The 24,037-nt window shown below is 37.5% G+C and overlaps 1 protein-coding gene across 2 annotated transcripts in view; it reads right to left on the reverse strand.

The window, feature by feature from the left end:
- The window catches only part of NCKAP1L (NCK associated protein 1 like), a 1,498,172-nt gene that overhangs the window by 1,006,304 nt on the left and 467,831 nt on the right, over positions 1–24,037 (reverse strand). For both annotated transcript variants that reach the window (XM_044083976.1, XM_044083975.1), the window contains one exon: positions 21,385–21,441. In XM_044083976.1, coding sequence (XP_043939911.1) covers positions 21,385–21,441 — 57 coding nt within the window. The remainder of the gene's footprint in view (positions 1–21,384; positions 21,442–24,037) is intronic.

A 24,037-nucleotide genomic window follows, 5' to 3' on the forward strand; every position in this document is an offset into this window, starting at 1 on the left:
AGAAATGTCAGCAGGTTTATGAAGTGCATTGTTCCACAACAGCAGAATTAATTTTCTACTGCACAGGGGCGGCTCGTGGCATCGGGCTGCCGGACTGCAGCCCCCTCAGCTAGACAGCTGAGTAGTTTATTTAGTTTTTTTATGTAAAAAAAAAAATCTGTTTTTGTACAGTTTAAATACTTAAATTTCGAGTCCGCAACTCGAAATTACGCGCATGCGCATTGCGCGCTTTAAGCGCAACGGCGTTTTTTTTTTTTTCTAAATTCTTGCTGGGTTGCTGCAATGTTTACATTGCAGCCCGGAGAAGCAAAGAAGGCATCATTCTGATGCCCAGAACTTCCCAGAAATCTATGCGGTTGACTCACAAACCGCATAGATATGGAAGGGGCTCGGACTGCGATGTCCGCAGGCACGTCATGACGTGCTTGCTGGGCAAATGCTACTGATTGGTTGCCGCTCTCTTCCCGGGCTTTATGTGCTGGGAAAAGAGCAAGAATCAGTCAGTCGGTTTTCGGCGTTGGATGGACCAGTGATCTTTTTTTCCGTGTTGTGTTTAGACTTAGTTAAGGTTTTATAAAACTTAAAACATTTTTTTTGATTTTTTGGCTCAACAAGGCAGTTACAACAAAATTATTTTATTAAATTAGACTAGTCAGTCTGTGGTGGTCTGGTGGACTGGATTTATTGCTGCTTGAATATCCACTGTTGGAATCAACGACAACAGGTGAGTTAATTTTATGGATCACAGCTAAGGTTGTCTAAATAAGTTGGACAGCCTTTTTTGAATGTTATAGACTGTAGTACTGAGGCTTAAAATAGTAAAAACGATTTGGAAAATGATTGCCAGATCTAAAGCAGAGGGTGTTTGTTAGCTAATAACAGCAAATAGATTTTTAAAATGTTCTTGCTTGGTAGCTCTATACTATTAAATTGTTCCTGTATCATATAATTCCTTGGTGTTCAAGCATTTGTTCTCTAGGAAGTACCATTAAAAGAGTCAGACAATTATAAAGCAGCAAATTCAAGAGGTAAGGGAAAGAAATAATGTAAACAACTAGGACCAAGCTGTGTAGAATATTTATGCATCCAGTTTGATTTTAAGTTATGTACAGTACAGTCTTGTCAGTTTTTACTGAAAAATTCTAATCATGGATCTTACAGAGGAACAGAGCTACCCGAACAACTATAAGGCAGACATGCAGACTCTGCAAAGAGGTCAGCCCAGCTGAGAGCCACACTGAACACACAGCCTCTTGCTGTGAGGTGACAATGCTACCCACTGTGCCACTATTTTGCTCTTATCTGAGTTTTAACCCCACTCCTTCTAGTTTACTTTCATTACTATAAAGATAGTGTCTTCATTTCTACTCTAGTCATGTTTCATTTTCATTAGCTATAAACTAGTGTGGGCAAATTAGCAATGCAATTGCTTTCCTGGCAAAATATGCCACTGTTATCATCATGTTTAAGTTTTTGGCAATCCAGCAGGCTTTTTATGCACAATAAAATCAATCCAGTGTCCTTATTTTGTTGTCTGTGTGAAGTCAATGCATACCTTCCTCTGTGGTGGTAATCTTGGCAGTTAGTGTAGGGCATCACCCATGTGGATCATAGCAGATATCTTTATTTGACTAATGGTTATTTGAGAGAAAACCATTTCATAATTTCCAGTAAGCCTCATATTTTATGTACTTTTGTCTGGTCTTAAATTGGGTGCAATGCCACCCCTCACAGATCATTGTCAACTGTATAAACACCATATGACTAACAAATACATATCTATGTAATACCTTCACCACAAATACACCAAATTGTTTATTTCTGTGTTATCCGGAATGTATTGCTTTATTGAAGTTGTCTTAGCTGATATCTTAATATTACATAGTAATATGCTGGTAGCGTAATATATTGGAAGAAAGTGGAATGTTTAATTGAACTGTACAGATGATGAGCCATTTTATCTCCTTACAAAATGTAAAAAGGCTTAACTATTGTTGCATGCAATACTTTCTGTATGCAGTATTTGCTGGATATTGTTATATTTTTTACTGCGCTATTATAGCCCCAAAGTTGCAGCTCATCTAGAGAGTCTGCAAACTGAATTCAATTAAATTGTCAGCTAATTAGGAGAAGCATGCTATAACAGTTCAGAGTGGCAAACTTAAATGATGGTGAAAGAAATAAATTTTTTGCTGAAGAATATTTGAAAATTTGAGCAAGAATGTGTCATGCAATGCCCAATTAAAAACTATGTTTATGATAACCAGCATAGATGTGGGCCAAAGTGTATCGTGCTGCACACAGCATGATGGCAGTCTAGGGGGAAAAACAGATACTGGCATTCTGTACAACAGTAAAATGGGTGAAGCACATTTTGCTGACCCAAATTATCCAAAAATTATTACCATTGCTGACAACCCCCTCAGACCTGCTCACCCTAACTGAAACCTCCTTCAATCTCACTGAAACTTGGCTTACTGACAACCAACCCATTCTTAACCCAAAAGGGACAAACATCCGCCTTTTCCTACCTAAATCTCTCTATCGTGTTAAATCCTCCTTTACCATATGCTCCCTTAACAACACTGACATATGGCCTCCTACTTGAGTACAAAGCCCTGGGTTTCTTCTGCCCTTCATTTTCACAATCTGGTATGCTTCATTATATTCAGTTTTCATTAGGCATAGATGTCTGATGTCTTCCAATGTGGGATAGTGGTGCACACGACAAATATATCTCCTGTCCTACATGATCTAATGGCTTTACCTGTTAACAAATAAGTAAAAGAAAACAATTGCAAAATGTATTGCTTTTGTGATTGTATTCTGAAGAAGTTGCATGGGCAACGAAAACGTGATTTTATTTGTGAGACGTTAAATAAACAGTCCTTTGTGCTTTCCATTGGTTTTGGATTATCGTTGTGCCTTATAGTATTTTGGCGTACCTCTTGTGGTTCCTTCCCACTTGTTTTACTTCGCTACAGTGGTTTGTTTGTTTGCTGTCCATTTTGGGTTTTGGATGTCTTTGGAAACAAGTTTGGGGACTGTTACAGCTGGTGCTTCCGGCACCAGAATGGAGGAAGGTGTATCGGCATCCGCCGACACACGCCAACTTACGGGCCAACTTACTGCGCTCATCCAGCTCCTCACGCCGCTTAGTCAAGGTCTTCAGTCTGTTCTTTTGGAACAACGTGAACTTTTAAAAGTGTTTCAACCGCGGTCGGCGGGTTTGGGATCTTCGGGTCCTGTTAAATCACAGTCCAGCTGTTTGGAAGCCAATGACAATGTGGACATTAGCAACTTTCTTAGAACTCCTGCAGCATTTCGACAAACTGACGATGGTGCAGCGGGTAGCATTGGACATTCTTTTACGGAACCGGTTGTTCCACCTTCTTCTACCTTTTCCGAGTGGGTTAAACATCAGCCCGTATTTGAATTTCATCCCAACCACGAAAACCTTGAAAATAGAACAGATTCTGGTATGTCTTTTGCAGACAACATGTGGAACCTTGAGAATAAATTATACAGGTACAAGACATTGCAGCTCGATAATTTATATCTGAATGAATGTTTACTTAAACAGATAGTACCTAAGGGTTTGCGTGTGCACAAATATCCAAACAATGTTGTGTTTGGGAGTGATTTTCATACCGAACTTATCAAGGTTTTTGATGATTGTGGTTTTGGTATTGTCAAAGCTATCATAAAAAGAAACGAAGCTGACATTAATGTATTACAAACTGAGATTTTTAAACTCAATGAAAATATCACTACAGATTTAAAATTTACCATTGAGACTGAAAAATGTAAATATTATGCTCTTAGAGCTCAGGTAGACCAACAGTGTAAAATTGTGCTTAATCGAAAATACAGGAAGCTTAATAGAGATATTGTGGAATATCAGCAAGGTAGGCAATATCCCTATCCACCAAATTCTAGGGGTGGAGTTACACACCAGCCAGTGTATAGGGATACAACTAATACACGCCATATACAGCCTCCTAGACAGGAATTTTCATCCCCTCCATTTTTACAGCCTTTTGATGAAGAGACAAATTCTGACCCTGGTTTTTTACCCAGGAGGTCAGAACGTCTTCGCCAGCAGAATCACAAACAACAGGATCAACAGCATTACCCAGCACCACGCTCTCCCCACCATGGCGAGAGATTAAACAGGGGGTGGGGAAGAGAACAGAATCAGGAATGGTAAAGGATAAGAACATTGAGATTAGTGAACTTGGTAATTTTTCTAAACACACTTTCAAGGGATACCATATTTATAACTACAGTCATGTAGTTATTAACGAACTTTGGTTTTCTTTATTGATGAAAGGTTTTAAGTTTGTACCAAGTCGTAGTTATAACATCACTAACACTATTTTAGATGTTAAACTTTTCATGCGCAAACTTAACCTCCAGCATATTCTGGGATCCGACAGTATGGCCCCCTGTTTGATGTTAAAAAAATCTAGTACCTTCAACCCCCCGTTGCATCCTCAAATAAGTAATCTGGAGAATAGGATTATTCAAACCATACGCAGCCAAGTGGGCAGGTCTAATAAGGAATTTAACCTTACACAGGCAGAAAATGCCCTTCTTAATGATCTATGTGCTGATAATTCTGTGCGGATTATGCAACCGGACAAGGGGGGAGGTACAGTGGTCATGGATAAAATTATGTATGAGGCAAAAATGAACACACTATTGAATGATACTACTAAGTACACCATTGTCTCCCTGAACGAAGTACACATGTCATATAAATTGATTGACATGGCTATCAAGGACCTACTTGATCAAGAGGTTATTGAGCAGGATCTTTTCAATTTTCTTAGTAATCTACATCCCAAAGTTCCTACCATTTTTGGAGTGCCAAAAACCCACAAAAGTGTTTTGGACCCCCCACTTAGACCCATCGTAGCTGCGCAAGGGTCTAAGACCCATAATCTTTCAAAATTTCTTGACTGGAAACTAAAACAGCTATGGGGCAAGAAACAACATCTTTTGAAGGATTCATGGGAATTCCTACGAGGGGTCACTGATGACTTGTTTAGATCAGATTTACTGTTTGTCACCATAGATGTGGTGGACCTTTTCTCCGTCATCCCTTCCAGTATAGGCTTGGCTTGGATTGAAGAGGTCCTTTGGACATGTGTAGGTGTCACCAACAATGATGTAGTGATGGTTATGCATCTATTGGAGATGGTACTGAAGTATAACTACGTATATTTTGATGGCGAATACTTCCAACAAACCTCGGGTGTCTCTATGGGAGCAAATTGTGCCCCGACCTATGCAGATATGGTCCTTTCTGTATGGGAAAGTAAATTTGTTTTAGATTGTGAATATTCAAAGTATTGGATTCACTACACCCGATTTCTTGATGATATTTGCATTTTTTGGACTGGACCAAGGGAAATTGTAGAAGAATTTGTTCACTATCTTCATTCTACTACTGAATTCTTAAAATTCACGTATCAAATCTCACAACAAGAAGTAAATTATTTGGATGTAACTGTATACAAACATGGCAACAATTTTGGATCTAAGGTATACAGAAAACCATCTTTTGCAAATAGTTATCTTCACTATTCTAGTTCCCACCCAAAGTTTCAAAAAAAGTCTATAGTCAAGGGACAGTTTGTTAGGGTATCACGTATGACCTCGGAAGAAAAAATTTTTAACATTGAATGTGAAAAACTGAGTTCGATGTTTTTGGAAAGAGGATACCCTTTATCGCTAATAAAATCAGTCAGAGAAGAGGTCAGCCTGGCTAGAAGATCTAGATTTTTTCCTATCTTAGGAAAGGGGACGGTTGATACATCTGTACAAAATATGTCACCTACTACTTACCCTTCTAAATCTCCTTTGACTTTTGTTACTGCCTTTAGTCAAGATGCTGGGCATATTAGGTACATCATTGAGAAAGAAATGGAGAGTTTTCAGGACCTTACTGACTTGAAAAACCTTAAGGATATGACTTGTAATACAGTTTACAAAAGAGGACGCAATATAAAAAATCTTTTGGAACAAAATTCATATTCAAGTAATCATAATCCTATGAGAAAAGGTACTTTTCGTTGTGGGCACTGCAAACAGTGCAAGTATGTCATCAATCAGGAACATCTTTACTTGGAAAGTAGGGATAGAAAGATCTATTCACAAAAGTATTACAATTGCAACTCGGCAGGACTCGTCTATTTGGCTGTCTGCAGGTCTTGTCCGGCATTCTATGTCGGCAAGACCGAAAGACAGCTCAAGAGACGTATATATGAACATCAATATGATATCCAGAGGCAGATAAACACTAATGCACTCTATAAGCATACTTTAGTGTGTCAGTCTGCCTTTTTCATGTTTTATGTTTTGGAATCTGTGGAAAAAGGCTGTAGGGGGGGAAATTGGCAGGCTATATTGGCACATAGAGAGACACGCTGGCAAATTTTACTAGTTTCAAACAAAGCACCTGGTCTCAATGACCTTATTTCAATTATGCCTTATCTGAAGCTTAGAGCAGAAATATTGTGATTGTTCACAAGGTAGTCTTAAATGTATTTTAAGTTATTTAACAAATCAACACAATAAAGTATGGTATTTGTTTATATATTACACCACAATACAAAATAAAATAGATAAATTATGGTCTAACATGATTTATTTTACTTCATGGTGATCAAATAATTAACCAATAAATGCTCATATATTTTATTTAATAGAAAAGTTTTTAAAATTGTATAAACATTTTATAATGTAACATTTAGTGTATATATCTAAGCATTTGGTACTGTTTTAAGTATACCCTTTGTGTTGTGAAACATGCTTTTTATTATTGTATTGATATTATTCACGAAATATATCTTTAAGATTTAACTAGGAATCAATCAACATACTAATTGATTACATCAATTTACCTAAGGCTATATAAGAACCTAGGAAATGTATTGCTTTTGTGATTGTATTCTGAAGAAGTTGCATGGGCAACGAAAACGTGATTTTATTTGTGAGACGTTAAATAAACAGTCCTTTGTGCTTTCCATTGGTTTTGGATTATCGTTGTGCCTTATAGTATTTTGGCGTACCTCTTGTGGTTCCTTCCCACTTGTTTTACTTCGCTAAAAGAAAACAATAGTTATAATTTGGCCCTTTGTTGACCCCCCCCCTTTATTTTTAGCTTTCCCCAGAATTCTTGATCAAAGAAGTTGAGGTATTTTGTTTTGTTCTTTGTAAAAATTTGCAGCTTTCTGGAAAATTGTTATTGATTGCAGTCATTAAATAATATCAGGTATATGAATCTTTCAAAAAGTACTGCTAAGTGATACCAAACGTGTTGTTCTAACAACTTTATAAAAGTATAAGTATTGATCTAATGGGAATAACCTGTTCAGCAAAGTATAACTTAAATATATAGAAAAAACAAAGTATAAATAGAATATAAAGAATGACACAGTTAAGACGTATTCCTGATTTTTGATTCTTTTGTCCCTGATTCTTGAGCAAAGAAATTAAGAGGGCAGAGAGGAAAGTTTAAATAGGTTACACCATACTGCTCTGAGAGTAGCAAGCTAAGTCAAATGTTTGTTTATGAATTTATTCATTCATTTGATCTTGAGTAGATATCTGAGGTACGCAGTCACATAAATGGCTGCAATTTATGGTTGGTTTTGTGTTTGCAAATGGTCATACAGAGGGTATAGTTTTCAACTTTTGCAATTTTCCTCATGTTTGTTTATTCCTCAAAATGTGTGGCTTTTTGGAAAATTTTTGTGAATTGTAGTGACTAAATGACAAATGTGAGTCTCAGTCTTCATAGCCTTCAGAAAATGCTTGCTAAAACAAAGCCTGTGATACAGTAGTGACTAAGTATAAGAAAATATTTGAAATGTGTTTGTGATTCTGGATTATATTTGATTCCTCTGCTAAAAGATCGACAGGTCATGGGGGTTATAATAGGTTACACTGTATGGTCCTTAGAATAGTGAGCTTAAATAATATACTTCTAGGTCATTATTTACAATGATGGTCATTCATTTGATCTCAAGCAAACATATGAGCTGTATGTAGTCATACAAGGAGCTATAACTCATGGTCACGTGTGTGTGTGTGTGTGTGTGTGTGTGTGTGTGTGTGTGTGTGTGTGTGTGTGTGTGTGTGTGTGTTTTTTCCCTTTTTTATTTTGCTTGTTTCTGGTAATAAAATGTCAGTATCAGTCATAGATTATAAGGCATTCATCAGTGAAGACAATGCTGTGGTAGTGGTAGCAGAATGGGAAATTGAACTTCATTTTGTGGCTTATTTGACCTACTTTGTTAAATGACAAATGCTGTTTTGGTAGCCCTGAATTTCCTAGTCAAAGGTACATTATATGTGTTATGCTTAGTAAGATTATTAATAGTTTTGCTAGTACTTCAGCTTTAATGAAATCCAGACCAAGGACTGTGATGCACAGCAGAGCTGGAAATTCCATGAAAGTAGCTGTATTTGTCACTTCCAAGGTTAGCCATAATGCATGGATGCCATTGACTGGGGCCTTATGTCTGCTAATTTGTCTACTCATCTCAGCAAAATCATACAGTTTGTTTAATGCTTGGTACAAGACATCTATAAGCAGCGTACTATGTGCCTTTACTGACTTCACAGATCACCTTGTTCTGAGCACTAGCTATTAAATGTATATATGTTTATTTTATTGTTATTATTATATTATATATTTATAGGTAACCTTCCAAAAACAGAAGTGGTTATATAAGTTTATTTTAACAATTAAAAGCAACATAAAAGCAACGGTCATCAAAAGACACCAGACAAAATACATGACATCACAACAGCAACAGATAACATTTTCATGTAGGTAGACTCGGTGTCCCAGACTAACCTGTCGCATTACACCACAATTGGTAAGAATCATATATTCATAAAACCATGTCAATTACACAGCACACCAACAAGCCCATAACTTATGCTGAGGCTGCAAAGACAAAAAAAATGTAACCAAGCCTCCTAGAGCATAATATCTTTGATCCCAAATAAGTATGTGAAGCATTGATCCCATTGCACCATAGCCACCCCGTCTTGTTGGCCACACCCTGTCTTGTTGGCCACACCCTGTCTTGTTGGCCACACCCCATCTTGTTGGCCACACCCATCCAGCTGTCTCCTGCAGCCCCCCTATGATTTGAAGTCACCAGCCGCCACTGCTACTGCATCTTTTCTGTTTAAAATGGGTGGCCACGGTGGTGCAGTGGTTAGCGTTGCCACCTCACAGGAAGAGGTTCTCTGGTTCAATTCTTGGCTAGGGTGCCTTCTGTGCGGTGTCTGCATGTCCTCCCTGTGGTCACGTGGGTTTGCTCCGGTTTCCTCCCACATCACAAAGACATGCAGTAGGTGGGTTGGACACTCTAAATTGGCCCTAGGTGTGAGTGTGTGCCTTCTGTGGAAGGCTGGGCACCAGGCTGGCAACTCAACACTGTAAAACTCTACTGCCAATCATGAGAGGACAGATGATTCGCTGTGGTGACCCCAAACTGGGAAAAGCCAGAAGAAGAAGACAATCTTTTCTGTTTAAAATAGTTTCAACTAAGTTACTTTAACCCACAGAAATTATTTAAAAACAGACTTCATTTTAACTACATGTTCTCTGTTTTAGTATATTTTTGATTTCAGTGTATTCTTCCTCTTCAGCAGATAACTGCATAAACGCAGTCCTTGTGTCCCAGTGCACAGTATCAATAGGTCACTCAAGCCTTAATATGTTTCAGGTATCTAGGGGAGCATATCCAAGTTCAGTGTGTGGACTGACTAGAGCCATGTGACAACACAGATGTCTACACCATGTTCCTTACATGATATTTATTAGCATCACTGAAACAATTACCTGGAAAGAAAACACTAATGCAAAACATGTTAGGCAATGGAAAAAAACAACGCTATTCATTATATGTTTGAAAAGGGTTTTGGTTGTTGTTTGGTAAGATAACCAAACATCTAATAACCCTCACATGGTCACCCTGGCTAGATGTTCAGCTTTGGAAATCTTGGTCATCTATCCATTTTGGGCATGGCCATGATCTGTATTATGTATTCATCTATATTTGGGGTATGAACATCCATCCCTTCATCTGTGGTAGTGTGACTATTATCCATTCTTCTAAATAGGGTAAAGTGGTCATTTGCAATTTTATGATGGTGGATTAGACATTGGTTTATCTGGAATGAATAGTCTGGTCCATCATACGTATGGTAATCTGTTTTTGATCACATGCTTCTTGTTAAATTAATTGTAGTACCGGAAGATACACTACAATGTCAATGTCAGTGGGTCAACAGGTAGCACATTTGCCTTTGGTGCTGGAAGGTCAAAAGGATGTGGGTTCCAATCCCATGTCAGCTAATGGAATTTATTTGTCTGGTAGTTAGCATAGAGGATTATAGCTATGAGCGGTTTATCAGTGATTTTCTAAAGTCCCTTAGACTTCAGGTTTATTTTCATACTGTGCACCCCAGAGCAAGTCTCTTCAGCAGACAGTGCTTTGGGGTAATTGGGACTTTTGGTTAGGCTCCTTAGTCTCCTGTACTGCAACACTAATAACTACAGATGACCCCATGACTGATTTTCAATTTATTTTTACAGTAGTTTTAGAATATTGCTGATTGTTTCATGCACTGCTTTAAAAATGTAAGCAATGTGTAAAATCTATGAGTCTCTTTGGTGTAAAGGGATAAAAGCCCTGATTATGCTTCAGCCAGTCCAGGTGTGAGTAGCTACCTGGCTACTGGACAAGCAGACCAGGAAGGGAGAGGACTGAAGATGTCTGGCCTGTTGAGCTCTTCTATATGGGAAGTTGAAGGGCATGCAACAGGATGCACCTCCCTTTAATGAATCTGTGACATCGGGACCTAGTGGGAACCATTTACTCCATCCAGAAGAACAGAGATGATAGAAGGTCTACATCACAAACAGAAGCAGATGATGGCCTCATGCTCCACCCACTGTATGCTTCTCTCTTAGCTGCTTATGTAGCATGGTGAGGTGGTGTTATGGCTACTAAAAAAACAATGATGGCTACCTAGACAATGGATATGCTGTGACTGGCTCTTTATGGAGAAAATGGTCAAAGTCTCTGAAATCAGGAGGTATGGTGGCTCTATAAAAAAAGTAAAAATATGTACAATATAGCATTATTTGCCTTAGGAGTTATTTACATTTGTTTACCGGGAAAGTCGGACTGGACACAGGTCCATTTTCAGCGGAGGCCTGGGTAGAAATAACTTGTTCTGTTTTATTAATAGGAATAGCCATAGTAATTTCCTCATTAGAATTTGGAATCATCACAAGAAAATAGTGCTATTTTAATAATATGAAAATCTTAGCTTTTTTAGCTGCAGTAATCAATAAGGCTCCTTTTCCTCTTTAAAATTATTGTTAGGTCCGCTGCTTTGTACAAATACAAGGAAACCCCTGAGATAACTATCAAGACTCTGTTGATCAAATTCCTTGTACAATCTCTGTTTGACATGTTTAGTGGAACTGCCTTATCACCACCCCACTTCCATTTTATTCATCCCTCACCTCCCACATCTATTTTGTTTATCTGCTGGCAAAGTCACTTCCTAGTATTTGCCGTAGCACTAATTTGAAGTTATTTGTTCAGTGCAGGCCTTGTTGAAATGATAAAATTTGGAGTTATTAATCTCAATGTTGAAATTATAAAGTTTGGAGTTATTAATCTCAATTTTCTTTTAAGTTTTCATTCATTTAGGATCATTCTCTTGGATAACTCTGAATGCCTTTCATTCCTGTTGTCAGATATTTTGCATCTATGTAAACAAACTGAAAAAAATTGCTGACTCAGAATTGTCCGATCCAGTCCTCCTCATACAAAAGCAATAGTGCTTTATCATGTATGTACATTCCGAATATTTTTTCTTCATTTAGGAATGTCACTTTGATCATACCTTTGGGCTTTCAAATGTTACTGGTTAAAGTCCTAAACATACCATTTTTTTTTTTTTACAAAAGTAAACATGAAATCAGTTTTTCATATTCATATAGAGGAATAACAGACTCCCCTTTCTCTACAATCACATTCAATGTCTAGCAAAACAAGAACACTTTGAGACTAACTCAAATAAACTTAGGTTGGTCTACATTCAGATACTGAATGCCTTGCTCTCTGCATATACAATTAATCACAGATTCAAGGTCAAGCATATTTTGTAGGCTATCAATCTAATGCATTACACTCTTCTTTTTGCATTTTGCGAATCTTAGTGATTTAGTTGACTTCCAAACATAGTCTAACCTTATGGCTCCCTGTAAAGCATTTCTCTACAAACGATTGGTCATTTTGGCAGTGCGAGTCCTTGCTATAATGAAAATGTGTCTTTGCATCGCATTAGGTACTACCTTGTTCATAAAGCACTGGAACACAGAGGTTATGAGATATGTTTCATTGGTTCAGCAAAGTTTTACAATTCAGACGATGTCAGCTCTTCATCAAGAGCTAACGAGTTCTTAATATTTTAATAACGTATTAGCACTTAAGCAAATGTGTTTGATTCTTTGGATAAAGAGTGGTTCCTGATTTTAGAGGAAAGAGCTCCCACTGTCATTTGTAAACCTCTTAGATCATCTCTAGTACCCAAGCATCTGTTATTTACCTCCAAAAAGGTAGGGCAAGAGAAAGTTTGCCTGTTATTTTTGACTGGGTTGACCTTTGGGGCATTTGCTGTTTTCCTTGGTATACACCACCATTTCTTTTTATATTGCTGCTTTCAAGAATTTTGCTACCCTTGTTTAAAAGATCTTCTGAAAAAAGACAAAAGAGCAGTTTTTGCTATACTTAGGGAATGTTGAGTGAAAAGGTTGTTTTACTCCATGCATTAATTCCTTTCTTCTAAGCACTTTATGAATTCAGCAGAGGAGCTAGTAAAAAGGACATCTTTCTCTAAAAGGCATTAAAATTCTGGGATTTAACATCCTCTGGAAGATTCTTCCACCTGAGCCAGGCATAGATCCATGACTCTAGAGACTGTATCAGCTGTATCAAAGGAGCACTTTATGACATGTTTTATGATCAGATGAAACAAGCTAGTCGCAGAAGATTTAGAATCAGAAGCAGATAGATTAGAAATTACTTGATTAACATCTAAGAATGTGGAAAGCAGGAATTTGGCTATATGGACCTATACACAGCTCTGTTGGCCAGAGTTGAAGAGGGATAAACCTTTTTGGCAAATCTACATAATGGCCTGCTTTTTTTGTCACTGGGAATGTCGTTGGAACAAGCCCAGGGTTAAGAAGCTCATTCTTTATCAGAACAGATAATAACAGGGTCAACCAGAAATTTATGAATAGGTATTTGTGTGTTCGGGACACCTTATAAAACCTATCAAGCTTCTTGGGTACAGCGGTTAATCATCAAGGGACAAACATGCAGAAATGAATGAATTCTGCAAAGCTCTAAGACCAAGCGGAATTGTTAGTGGCTTTGCAGAATCAACATCAAGTAGGTCATAATACCACTTATTAATTTATGATATGTCTTTGTCTCTTCATTTGAACAGGCCTTTCATTTTGTAAATGGTGCCTGAGGCAGAAATATTCTCAATAAGAATCATAAGAGATATTTTCCACAGATCCTGCTTCAGTCTAGCTTGGGGAGGAGAGAAGTGTTATGTAAGCTATGTCTTCCTCTTATGAGTTTGAAAGAAACTCTTCCTCAGAATAAGAAGGGGTGCTTTCTCTCTTAAATGTGAGAGGCCTGTGGAACAGGAATGAGAAGACTGAAAGGAACTAAAAAGAACTTTTGCAAAATGATATCACTCATAAGATGAGCCCCCTAACTGTAGCTGGAGTGGAATGAGGTGAAAAATGCTTTTTATTTTAGAAATGTTTTTCTTCGTAATGTCCATCTTAATTTCTTTGGACTCCAGATCTCCATGAGGGAACCTGTTAGATCCTGCCATACTAAAATGTATGCCTTTTGGCCCCTCAGACAAAAGAAAAGTGTTCTCCCTTCTTGGCAGCTGCTTGACCTCCAGTCTTAATGGACATGCCTGACTCCTGGCACATAATGGATTCCTGAGGAGTGAAAGCGAAGGGACAGGTAAGATTGGACTGATGGCCCAAGGGCACCATGATAAACACAGGAGTCATTTGTCCCAGACTGGGAAACAAAGGTGAAAGGCAGGGTTTTTCCGTATTCTCTTTAGTGATTCACTTCTTTTTATTTGCCTGAAGAAGGGTGATGTCCGATGAAGATATGGTTGCCATGAAGGACCCAGCAAGGGCTTTAAGCCTCGTTTTTTTTTAAAAATAGATTAATGTGGTTAAGCTAAATGCAAATGATATTAGGAGTAAATGAAAGACAAGTGTCACAGAAACAAATGCTGTGAGACTCCCCCAAACAAAAAAAAGCCATGTGAGAATCCTTGTGTGGGATTTGTCTACTACAGGCATGTTTTCCTTTTTTGTTAGACATGAAACAAACATTTTCTACAACTATTAGTCAAAAAATAAAGGAAAGTCCCCTAAGCGATTCTCATCTGGCCAGAAACCTGAGGTACAAGCCAGGTGCTCAAACTGGAGACACAAAGTAGACAAGATTTCTGACTGAACTCTAACAGCAACAATGTGAATTTGGCACCCATATACCCCATTTTAAATCAGCACACTGTTGTGATTTAGTGGATGTATGTTGCTCAAGAAAGGCACTCAAAAGCTTTTGTATACTGGACAGATGTCCAATCCTTGGCAAAAGACATGTCATGCAGCTTTACGTTACTGAATCAGTGATCTAGCGACATGCATAATCAGTGCAGTATATATGCAAACACATCCTGTCACTAGCCACAAATTAGTACATAAAATTGAAATGTGAAGAGGAAATGTTCAGTCCAATAGCTTGGTCAACTTATGATAGAATCTGATTAGTTTAGTCATAACATCAGTGAAATACCAAAGTTCATAACAGAAAGAGTGCTCATAGTTGCCAGGGACCTATATGGGTAACAAGCAGGGAAGAAAAACAAAATCACAGTTTATAAGAATTCCAGAGAGTTAGGGATTTTCGGAGCCAAGTGAAATCTTTACGGGTAAATCAGAAGGCATGGAGAAACACTACTGGCTGACAAAATGCTTGTGGCTTTGCAAAAGGACCTTCAGTTATGAAAAGGCATGTAGAATCAAAAGGGAAGGAGGAAATGAGTGCCATATATGAAAACACGTTCCCTTCAGAATCTCAAAATCCTAAAACTTCGAATTTCATATGGTTGAGACCATATGACTGAAGTTTAAAAACTTTGAAATTCTGAATGGAGATCTGCATACAGCAGGGAATGGGAGATTTCCCTTTTCTCGTTGTAGTGTGATCTCGGAGTTGGTAAACTTAAGTAGTGGTCATATGGGGGTGCAGGGGAGCTTTCCCCCCTGTAGAAATGTTGAGAAAGCTGTTTTTTGCTTTTTTTTTTTTTTTTGTTCGATTTATTTTGGAATGTTGAGATTCCGAAACATCGATCATATGAAATTCGATGTTTTGGAAATTTGAGATTCAGAAGTGAATCCATGTAAACTCATCCTGTCACTAGCCAAAAATTCTGTGCACAAAATTGAAACATGAAGAGAAGATGTTCAGTCCAACAGGTTGGCTATCCAGGACAAGAAAAGAGAGGCAATAAAAGAAAAAACTAAGACAAGACAATAAAGAGAGGGGGAAATGCATAGCAGGTCCACCTCAGCCAAGAAAGAAGAAGATGCATATCAGGAAAAAGAGGAAAAAAGTAATGGTGCCAATATAGTAGAAGTGATCGACTCGGACATCTACTCTTAAGGTTAAGTTCTTACACAACTGTGCTATGCACTTCATTGATCGTTGTTGCTGTATTGCTTACAGTTCCCAATTAAAATGCTGGCACTCATAATGCCAACTGCTGACATGCCGAACCCCCACATAGACACACACTGAAAATACAGGATAAGAGATAATATGCTACTATCAAACATCAGTCTTCTACTTTTCTTTTTTGCAGGTGAAAAATACCCCCTTCGTACTCCCCACTGTATGAGGTAAGCCCCCCACACCCCTCAGAATTTATATGTCGTAATTCAGAGATTGTTATACCTCAGAGAAAAGGGAATTTTCTCAGAAATGGCCATCTCAAACTTAACATATCTAAGTCTGGCTATTTTTCCGCATGTCAGGATATTTCAAACTGTTGCCCTTGCTTACATATGGGATGGTTTTCAAAAGCTTTGTAGAATATCTGGGAGGAGGACTGGGGAGTGGAACTGGAGTCTAGCATTCTTTGAAGCATGAATCTAACAAAACTAGTTCAAAGCTTGGAAAGAGCATTGGCTGCAGGGCCAAAAATATTTCACCTGTCCAGAAGGGGCATCCAATAATAGTGTTTTGTAAAAGTGTAAATGAAAAACCAACTAGATGATTCTAAAATGGATTTTGAGTTCAACAGCTTGAAAAAGGCACCAGAAGAAGCACAAGCCCTGGTAGAATGAGATGCGATGCATCCTGACCTGAAGAGATTTACCATGAAAAGATCAACAAGAGATAGCCAAGGAAATCCATCTGGATATGGTCTATTTAGAAACAGGATAACCCAACTTTTTTTATCCTGAAAAGAAAAAAAGAAATGGTTGACCAGATTTTCTGATAGCCTTACTTTTTGTCTAGAAAGAATATGTGCTGTCTATGAAAATCATGGGAGTGCAGAATTCTTTCCTCCTTCTTTGGGGGATTAGTGGAGAAAGTTGGGCAAGTTAATAGACTGATTTAGAGAGATTTTAATGACAACTTTAGGCATAAAAGAAGGGTTAGTTGTAAGGGATACTCTTTACTTGTGAAACATGAGGACATGAGAAGTCTTCAGGGTTTGCAACTCAAAAAATATGCTTTGCTACAGTAAGGGCTACCAGCAAGACAGTCCTCTAGCTACAAATGTTTAAAGAGGAAGAACAGGCAGACTTTAAAGGAAGTGGAGTTAATTTTTTCGTAAATATAATGCAGATCCCAAGGAGGAAGGACAGATTTTCTTAGTGGGCTGATGTAAAAGATGCCTTTTAAAAAACCTTGACCTGAAAACAAGCAGAAAGAGGTGGATAAAAGGCTATCAGATAGAGATGGCTGAAAATGTGCTTCAGTAGAAGAATATGCTAGTCCTAAACTGAATAGTTTACACAGATGTGAGAGAATAGCAGGGTCCCCATATGATAAGGATCCTGTTTCTCCTTTTGACATCAATCAGAAAAACCTCTTCCATTTGAAATATAAGATTTTATTGCAACAGGATTTCTATGTCCACAAAGAATAGTTACCGGGACGGTATCAGAATCCTGTCATTCAGACTGTTATGATTGGGGTTTGCAAGTTTAGGGAGTGAAATAACCCTTCTGTTGTGTGAGCAAGTCCATCCTGGTGGGTAATGTGTAGTGATTTATCTTGGCCAGGTGGAAGAGGAGGAAAAGCGTAATGAGATTTCCTTTTTCACGAAAATGACAGGCCTCTGGGTATAGAATTCTGGAGCAAATCAGATTGAGCTGTCTGATCAGAGTGACAGCCATAGATCTATTGGTGGAAAAGACCTTGTTATTTAACATCTCTTTATGAGGGTCTGCCTTGGATCTCTTCAGATAATCCACCATTGTATTAATCTCTGAGGAAATATACTCTGCCTGAAGAAAGAGGTTGTGTTGATTAGCTAGTCACAGCAAATCTGCAGAGATGGTAAGGTTTGTCCCTGCCTTTTTGTTGATGCACTGTATTAAAGTATCATTGCCTGTTAGGATTTGAAGGGTTTCTGAAAATCAAATGATACAAGGGCAGAAGAGCTGGGAGCAGGGCTTTTATTTGCTTGACATTTATATGGTTGCTACTGTTCCACTATGACCACACACTTTGGAGTTTTATGTTCATAGAACATGTTCCTTATGCCAGGTCTGAATCATCTGTGGAAAGTACCTGGCAATTAGAGGGAAGTAGAAAGGGCATTCCTGGATTGAGTGATATCTGCTTGATCCATCAAAGAAATTCTTTCTTCAAAAAAGGTGAGAGAGGAATTGGGAGATGCAGGGGGTGACGGAGCTGTTCCCAAATAGACTTGAGATACCCTGAAATCTTCTTCATGAAGAGTTTACCAAAATATCATTTGTAAGGTTGAAATCATGCACCCCAAGGCTCTCAACATTTCTCTTGCTGAGGTCAATTGTAGAGAAAATCGAGACTGAAAATAAGAGGTTAAAACTACACTTGTTCAGAGGAAGAAATGCCACCATGGAGGCAATGTTAGTATTGCAGCCTAGGAAAACCAGATCCTAAGACTGGGACAGATGTTTTCATGTTTCGAATGAATCCAAGATAAAGGAAAAAGGTCCATGATGAACCTGAAGTATTGAAGAAGCTTATCTGTTGAGGATGCCTAGAAAAGCAGAATGTGCATACAACCAGGGATCCAAAGAATTAAAAAAAAGCCTGCTGTTACAAGTTTAATACAATTCAAAGAAGAATACAAAACTGTAGCACCTCAGCTGTATAATCTTCAAGGAGGCACAAGAAGAATGTCTAGACAGGGATAAAGATTACCCAGAAGAGATAAAAGTATATTTAGTCATATAGGTCTGGTACGTAATAGCACTGAAAGAAAGAAAGTGTAGCAGAGGTTCCACATCCCTACTTTCTTAAAGGTAAAGGGGCAGAAGAAAGGAAGCAGATTGGGAGGAAGATCTCATATTCAATAGATATTTCTGCTGGATCTGAAGAACTCTGGAAAGAAACCTAAGAGAATCTGGAACCTATAAAACCTATATATATATATATATATATATATATATATATATATATATATATATGTGTATATTAGGTGCTGGAGGTTGAGAGCCTGGGTTTAAACAAGGTGTTGTGAAGGTATCTTGCAAAGCCTCTTACAGAGAAAGGATTGGGGACTGCCATGTGCTGCAGTTAATAATTTATTTACACATTAGACTTTTTTTCCCTCCCACTAAAAGTGCTGCATTATCTTCAAAACTGGGTCCCCAAAGGAAAGCTCCTCTAGGGTAAAATCAGGATATGGTCTTTTCTGTCTTTGATTCAAAATCTATTGGTTAATCAGAGGAGGTTCGAAAGAATTGGGAAGAGCAAACGAGAAGGCAATGTACAGAAGAACAATTGTATGACATCTGTGTGGCTTTAAAGTATGCAGAGTAGAAAGTTTAGGATTTTTGCTTGGCAGTGTTTGCACAGGTATTTTTATACCCCAAGCAGACTTCAGAGAAATGTCCCTAAGGCAGTTGACAATTGCTTGAGGTTAGATGGGACAGAGTGAGGTAAGTGGGAACATATTTTTGGGCATGTAATGATTTGGCATATTTTAAACATTTGTCAGAAATTTTGCAGGAGCAAATGGTTAAATTATTTGTTTGAGCTGGGATTTAGGATGTGAATTACCCAGACCCAGTAAGACCTTATTAAATGTAATGATACTGGCAACCAGCAAAACAATTACTAGAAATTGGAAATCAAACATAACTAATTGCAGAACTGAAATTTGTAAAGGAGATAAAAGAACTAGAGATGGAATCTTTAGAAAAGTGAAGAAGCAAACTGAGTCAAATTAAATAGAATTTGTAATAATAATACTAATTATAATTCTGAATATCAGTTATATAAGAAGTGTGGAAAGACATTTCAGGAGTCTGATAAAATACTGATTATACTTCACCAATAAAGTACTTTAGTGGATAAACTGAAATTGTGACCTGACTAAGTCTTTGAGTTAATACACTACACTACCAGCTCCCAAATAAAGATATGACATCAACCATTTATGCAACAGGGCAGAAAAAAGGGTCTCACACTTTACTCTAAAGTTTGCCAGTGGCCCAAGGCAGGATTCACACCAGAAAGAAGACTTACTTTACTCATTAAATATTCACATGTACCCAGTTTTATGGACAGCACTGTAGAATGTAAAATAATGGAGTTCAGCTTGTGATACATCTTTTGGTAGAAAAATGTGCAGATAAATTTGTTTCAGTGGCATAATCGAAATGCTTATTCACTTGGTTAAAATTATCAGCTGGTGCAAAACTGTAATAAGTGTGTGTGTGTGTGTGTGTGTGTGTGTGTGTATGTGTGTATGTGTATACGTGTCTGTGTGTGTCTGTCTGTGTGTGTGTGTACGAGTTTGTCTAGACGGTGACCGAGGAGGGTGCCAGTGCTTATACAAGAAGCACTTTTCTACCATGTCATGCAGATTAGCAATGATTTGCACAATGCTGTAGTAATTTTGATTTGCAGACTTGCAAGTTAGCCAATAATGAGGTATTTTCAAATCACGACAAACGTCTGAATCTCAAAATACCATATCATGAAAGTAGAGCCTTTTCAGTGTAATACATACATCTCACACTAGGCTCCCTTCTGAATCCCCAGGTCTATCTTAAATATCTGAATAAACAAATTTGCTTATCATAACAGATATCATTCTGTAAAATATTTCTAATTGCAAGGTTCAATTGTTATATATGACTGCTATCTGCCAGGCTAGCAAAGTTATTTTTGTTTTCAAGGGATACAGCAGGCTAAAATAATAATCTTACTTCTATAAACCACTAAGAGACACAACTGAAGCTGTGTAGGCCACAGCAAACAAGGACAAAATAAACCTGTTTTGTTGAAGTAAATTAATTACTCCATTTTATCCTTTTAATGGCATCCTTAGCAAAAAAAAAAAAACTAGAGTGCAGATCTGTTTGGTGCGTAGATTTTAGAGAACAGCCTGTAAGCACCTTATAATATAACTGAAAGTTTTGATTTCCAGTCTGCCTTAGCTGGGGAGTGCAAGCCATTTTAAAGTTCTGTACTATAAATTGATTCACCATTCATTGTGTATGGATGGTCTTACATTTTTTAACATATCTTATGTAGATGGCACTTTATACATTTACTGATGTATGTAGCTGATCAAAGTGAAATCCTTATTTATATCTCTGAATAGTGACCTCTGTTGCTTTTATTTTAATTGTTGATGTATTATTAGAGCCACAATAGTAACTTAGTTCTGTTATATACTGTACTGAATGTTTGTGTTTTTTGTTCTCTACGTAATTAGCTAAGTGCTGAAAATGATGACTCTTGTGGCCCAGTGACTCACCTTTTCAAAATAAATAATATGCAGGGTCCAATGCCAAAATACTTGCTCTCGGTGTAAAACACCAATTACACGGGGAGCAAGTTGCTTGGAATTTGGCTCCTTCTGTAAGCCTGTTTATAGATAGGCTTTACATCGAAGTAAATTACACTGGGAGCAAGTCTTTCAGAATCAGAGCAGATTTACACTGATAGCAACTGTTTTTGAATTTGGCATGCAGAAACTTACTTGTTCAGAGTTGCAAATTCTCTGCACTCCTTAATATCAGCAATACGCTTCCCATACCTTAAAACAGAAGGAGATGAGGAAGAGGAAAGGATTAGTCTCCAAAATGTTCATGTCTTACATTATATTACAACGATTCTTATTTTATTAAAGTCAATAATCTATAGCCAACAGAAGGGGCTGGCAACATCAGGTGACATACCATAATTATTTCAGTATACATGCCATATAAATGCAAGACAGTTTTTGAAAATATATACTTACACTCTAATACTCCAGATAATGTGTATCTAAATTTAAATAATAATCTATTTGCAAGGAAAGCCTAAAAACTCTGTATGCAGTTGTGTTAAATAATGATGCTGGTGATGTCCTTGATGGGATTTTGTTTTGCACAAACTCATGGAACCACATTATATTCAATTATTGTATTTAACAACTTTTCTGATGACGTTATGCTTCATGATCTTCCTCAGATATCAGTTAAGGTTAACAAGTCTTTAAATGCATAGGCATCATAGGTTCACAAATTCTAAGACTGAAGTATTTCTTAAACACAGCTTTATTAAACTGCAACATAGCCTTCGTAAACCAGTGCTGAAAAGTAAGAGATGGAAAAAGCACTGTGGACAGACTTTTTTTTTATCTTCTCTAAAGTCATTCTATCAGGCACTATGAAACTATTGGATTTAAGTGCTTGCAACCATTTGTTTATGCCATTATTTTTATTATTATTGTACTCAAAGATTATCTGACAAGTCCTCTGCTCCACCTTCTTTGTTGTGTAAATGGACCTGCAGACACCTCCACAGGCTTGAAATTAACAGTTTGTAGTTCTTAAGCCATTGGACATCATAAAATAGATAGTAAGATGATCTCCAGATGGTACTGCATTAATATCGAAATTAATATAAAAGCTCAGGTACATATATGCCAGTGAAATATTTCATAGTTACCTGACTAGGAGTAAAGTTTGCAGAGCAAAGAATATATGTAGATAGTAAGATGATCTCCAGAGGTACCGCATTAAGATTGAACATAGCGTTTATATTAATGTTCAGTCTTAATGTGGTACCTCTGGAGATCATCTTACTATCTACACATATTCTGTGTCCTGCAAACTTTAATCCTAGTCAGGTGACTGAAATATTTCACTGACATCTAAGTACCTGAGCTTTTATATTCATGTTCAATCTTAAAGCGGTAGCTCTGGAGATGATTTCTGGATTCAGTAAATGAAAGAAAACACCTCCTTGTTAAATGTTTTGTATTGGCTATAAATTGATTGCTGTCTGTAGTAATTAACCTGAATGAGGGAGAGTCGTTGTACACCTGACTGAGGGAGAGTCATTGTTGTAGACCTGACTGAGGGACAGTCACTGTTGCAGAATGTATTGCTAAATTTTCTCCCACTTTGTTCTCCACTTCCACTCAGCCACTGTATTTCTTCACAGTGAAGGTATGTGTCATGTGTTATTACATTTATATTTGCTCTAACACTATGCAGAACAATAAAACATATCATGATATTGTGTGGTATTTATATTGATTGCATTCAAGTCAGATGAGCTTTATGTATGTTGAGCTTGTGCCCTTTGACAAGTATTTATGTAATGTAATTTGCTATTGTTTTGCTGCATCTAACATTATTTTGATGTACTAGTTAATCAAATGAATATTTACTAAGTGAGGGTTTTTATTATGCATATCAGTGAAGTGATATGCATATCAGTGTAGTGATATGTTATGAGAATTTATTCTGTACAGCTTAATACACTGTGTTACTGTGATTCTCTGCTAGTATACCCCCAGCTAAACCTATTTTGATCATACATTCATAAACATTCTTAGTGTCTCTCTCTACTCTTACAATACCCCATATTCTAATGGAGTGAATTACCATGGTCCTTCCTCCAACCTCCATCTCTAGGAATAAGTATTAACATTATTGCCTCAGTATAATATTACAGTTTATTAGTGTTTTTTTCTATTTTTTTTTTCAGAGCATGTGGTCACTACATCCAATCCTGGGCCTGAAACTGCAGGAACTCTACCACAAGCCCCAATTCCTGAAAGTTTTCACTGAAATATTTGTCATTGTGTAATGTAAGCAAGTTTAACATGAACACCCTTGCTGTGTATTAACTTTAACTATTCATATTCATGCCTACCCTTCACTGGAAACTAACTATGATATTCCCCCCAAACAAGAATTCCTTGTACCCTATGGACCACTAAATTGGACACTGTCTTTTCTCTTGACCAATAGATTACACTGCATATGCCAGTTCCTTAGTCTCCTTACTTTCCTGATTTCTGCATTCAGTAAGTGAAAGAAAACCCGCTCCATTTTGTGACACCTTGATAATTGCTTTTTACCGGCTATAAATTGATTGCTGTCTACAATAATTGACCTGAGGGTGGGAAGCCCATTACCCTACCCCCAATTCACCTTTTTACTCTGCCATTATTTTTCCCACATACACATTTCGCATGTGACACCCATTCCCCTAACCCTTGAAAAACAACATTACTACTATCTTTATAAACACTTCTGTTTGTATTTTCCGATTTCCAAACTTTCATCTAACATTCAGCATTATTCCCAACAACCCTTCTCCCTCCCATTCTGTTTTTGTACTATATTCATTCATAC

Source organism: Protopterus annectens, chromosome 9.part0 (genome assembly GCF_019279795.1).
Source record: "Protopterus annectens isolate FY-2018-M chromosome 9.part0, PAN1.0, whole genome shotgun sequence".
Taxonomy (NCBI): domain Eukaryota; kingdom Metazoa; phylum Chordata; order Ceratodontiformes; family Protopteridae; genus Protopterus; species Protopterus annectens.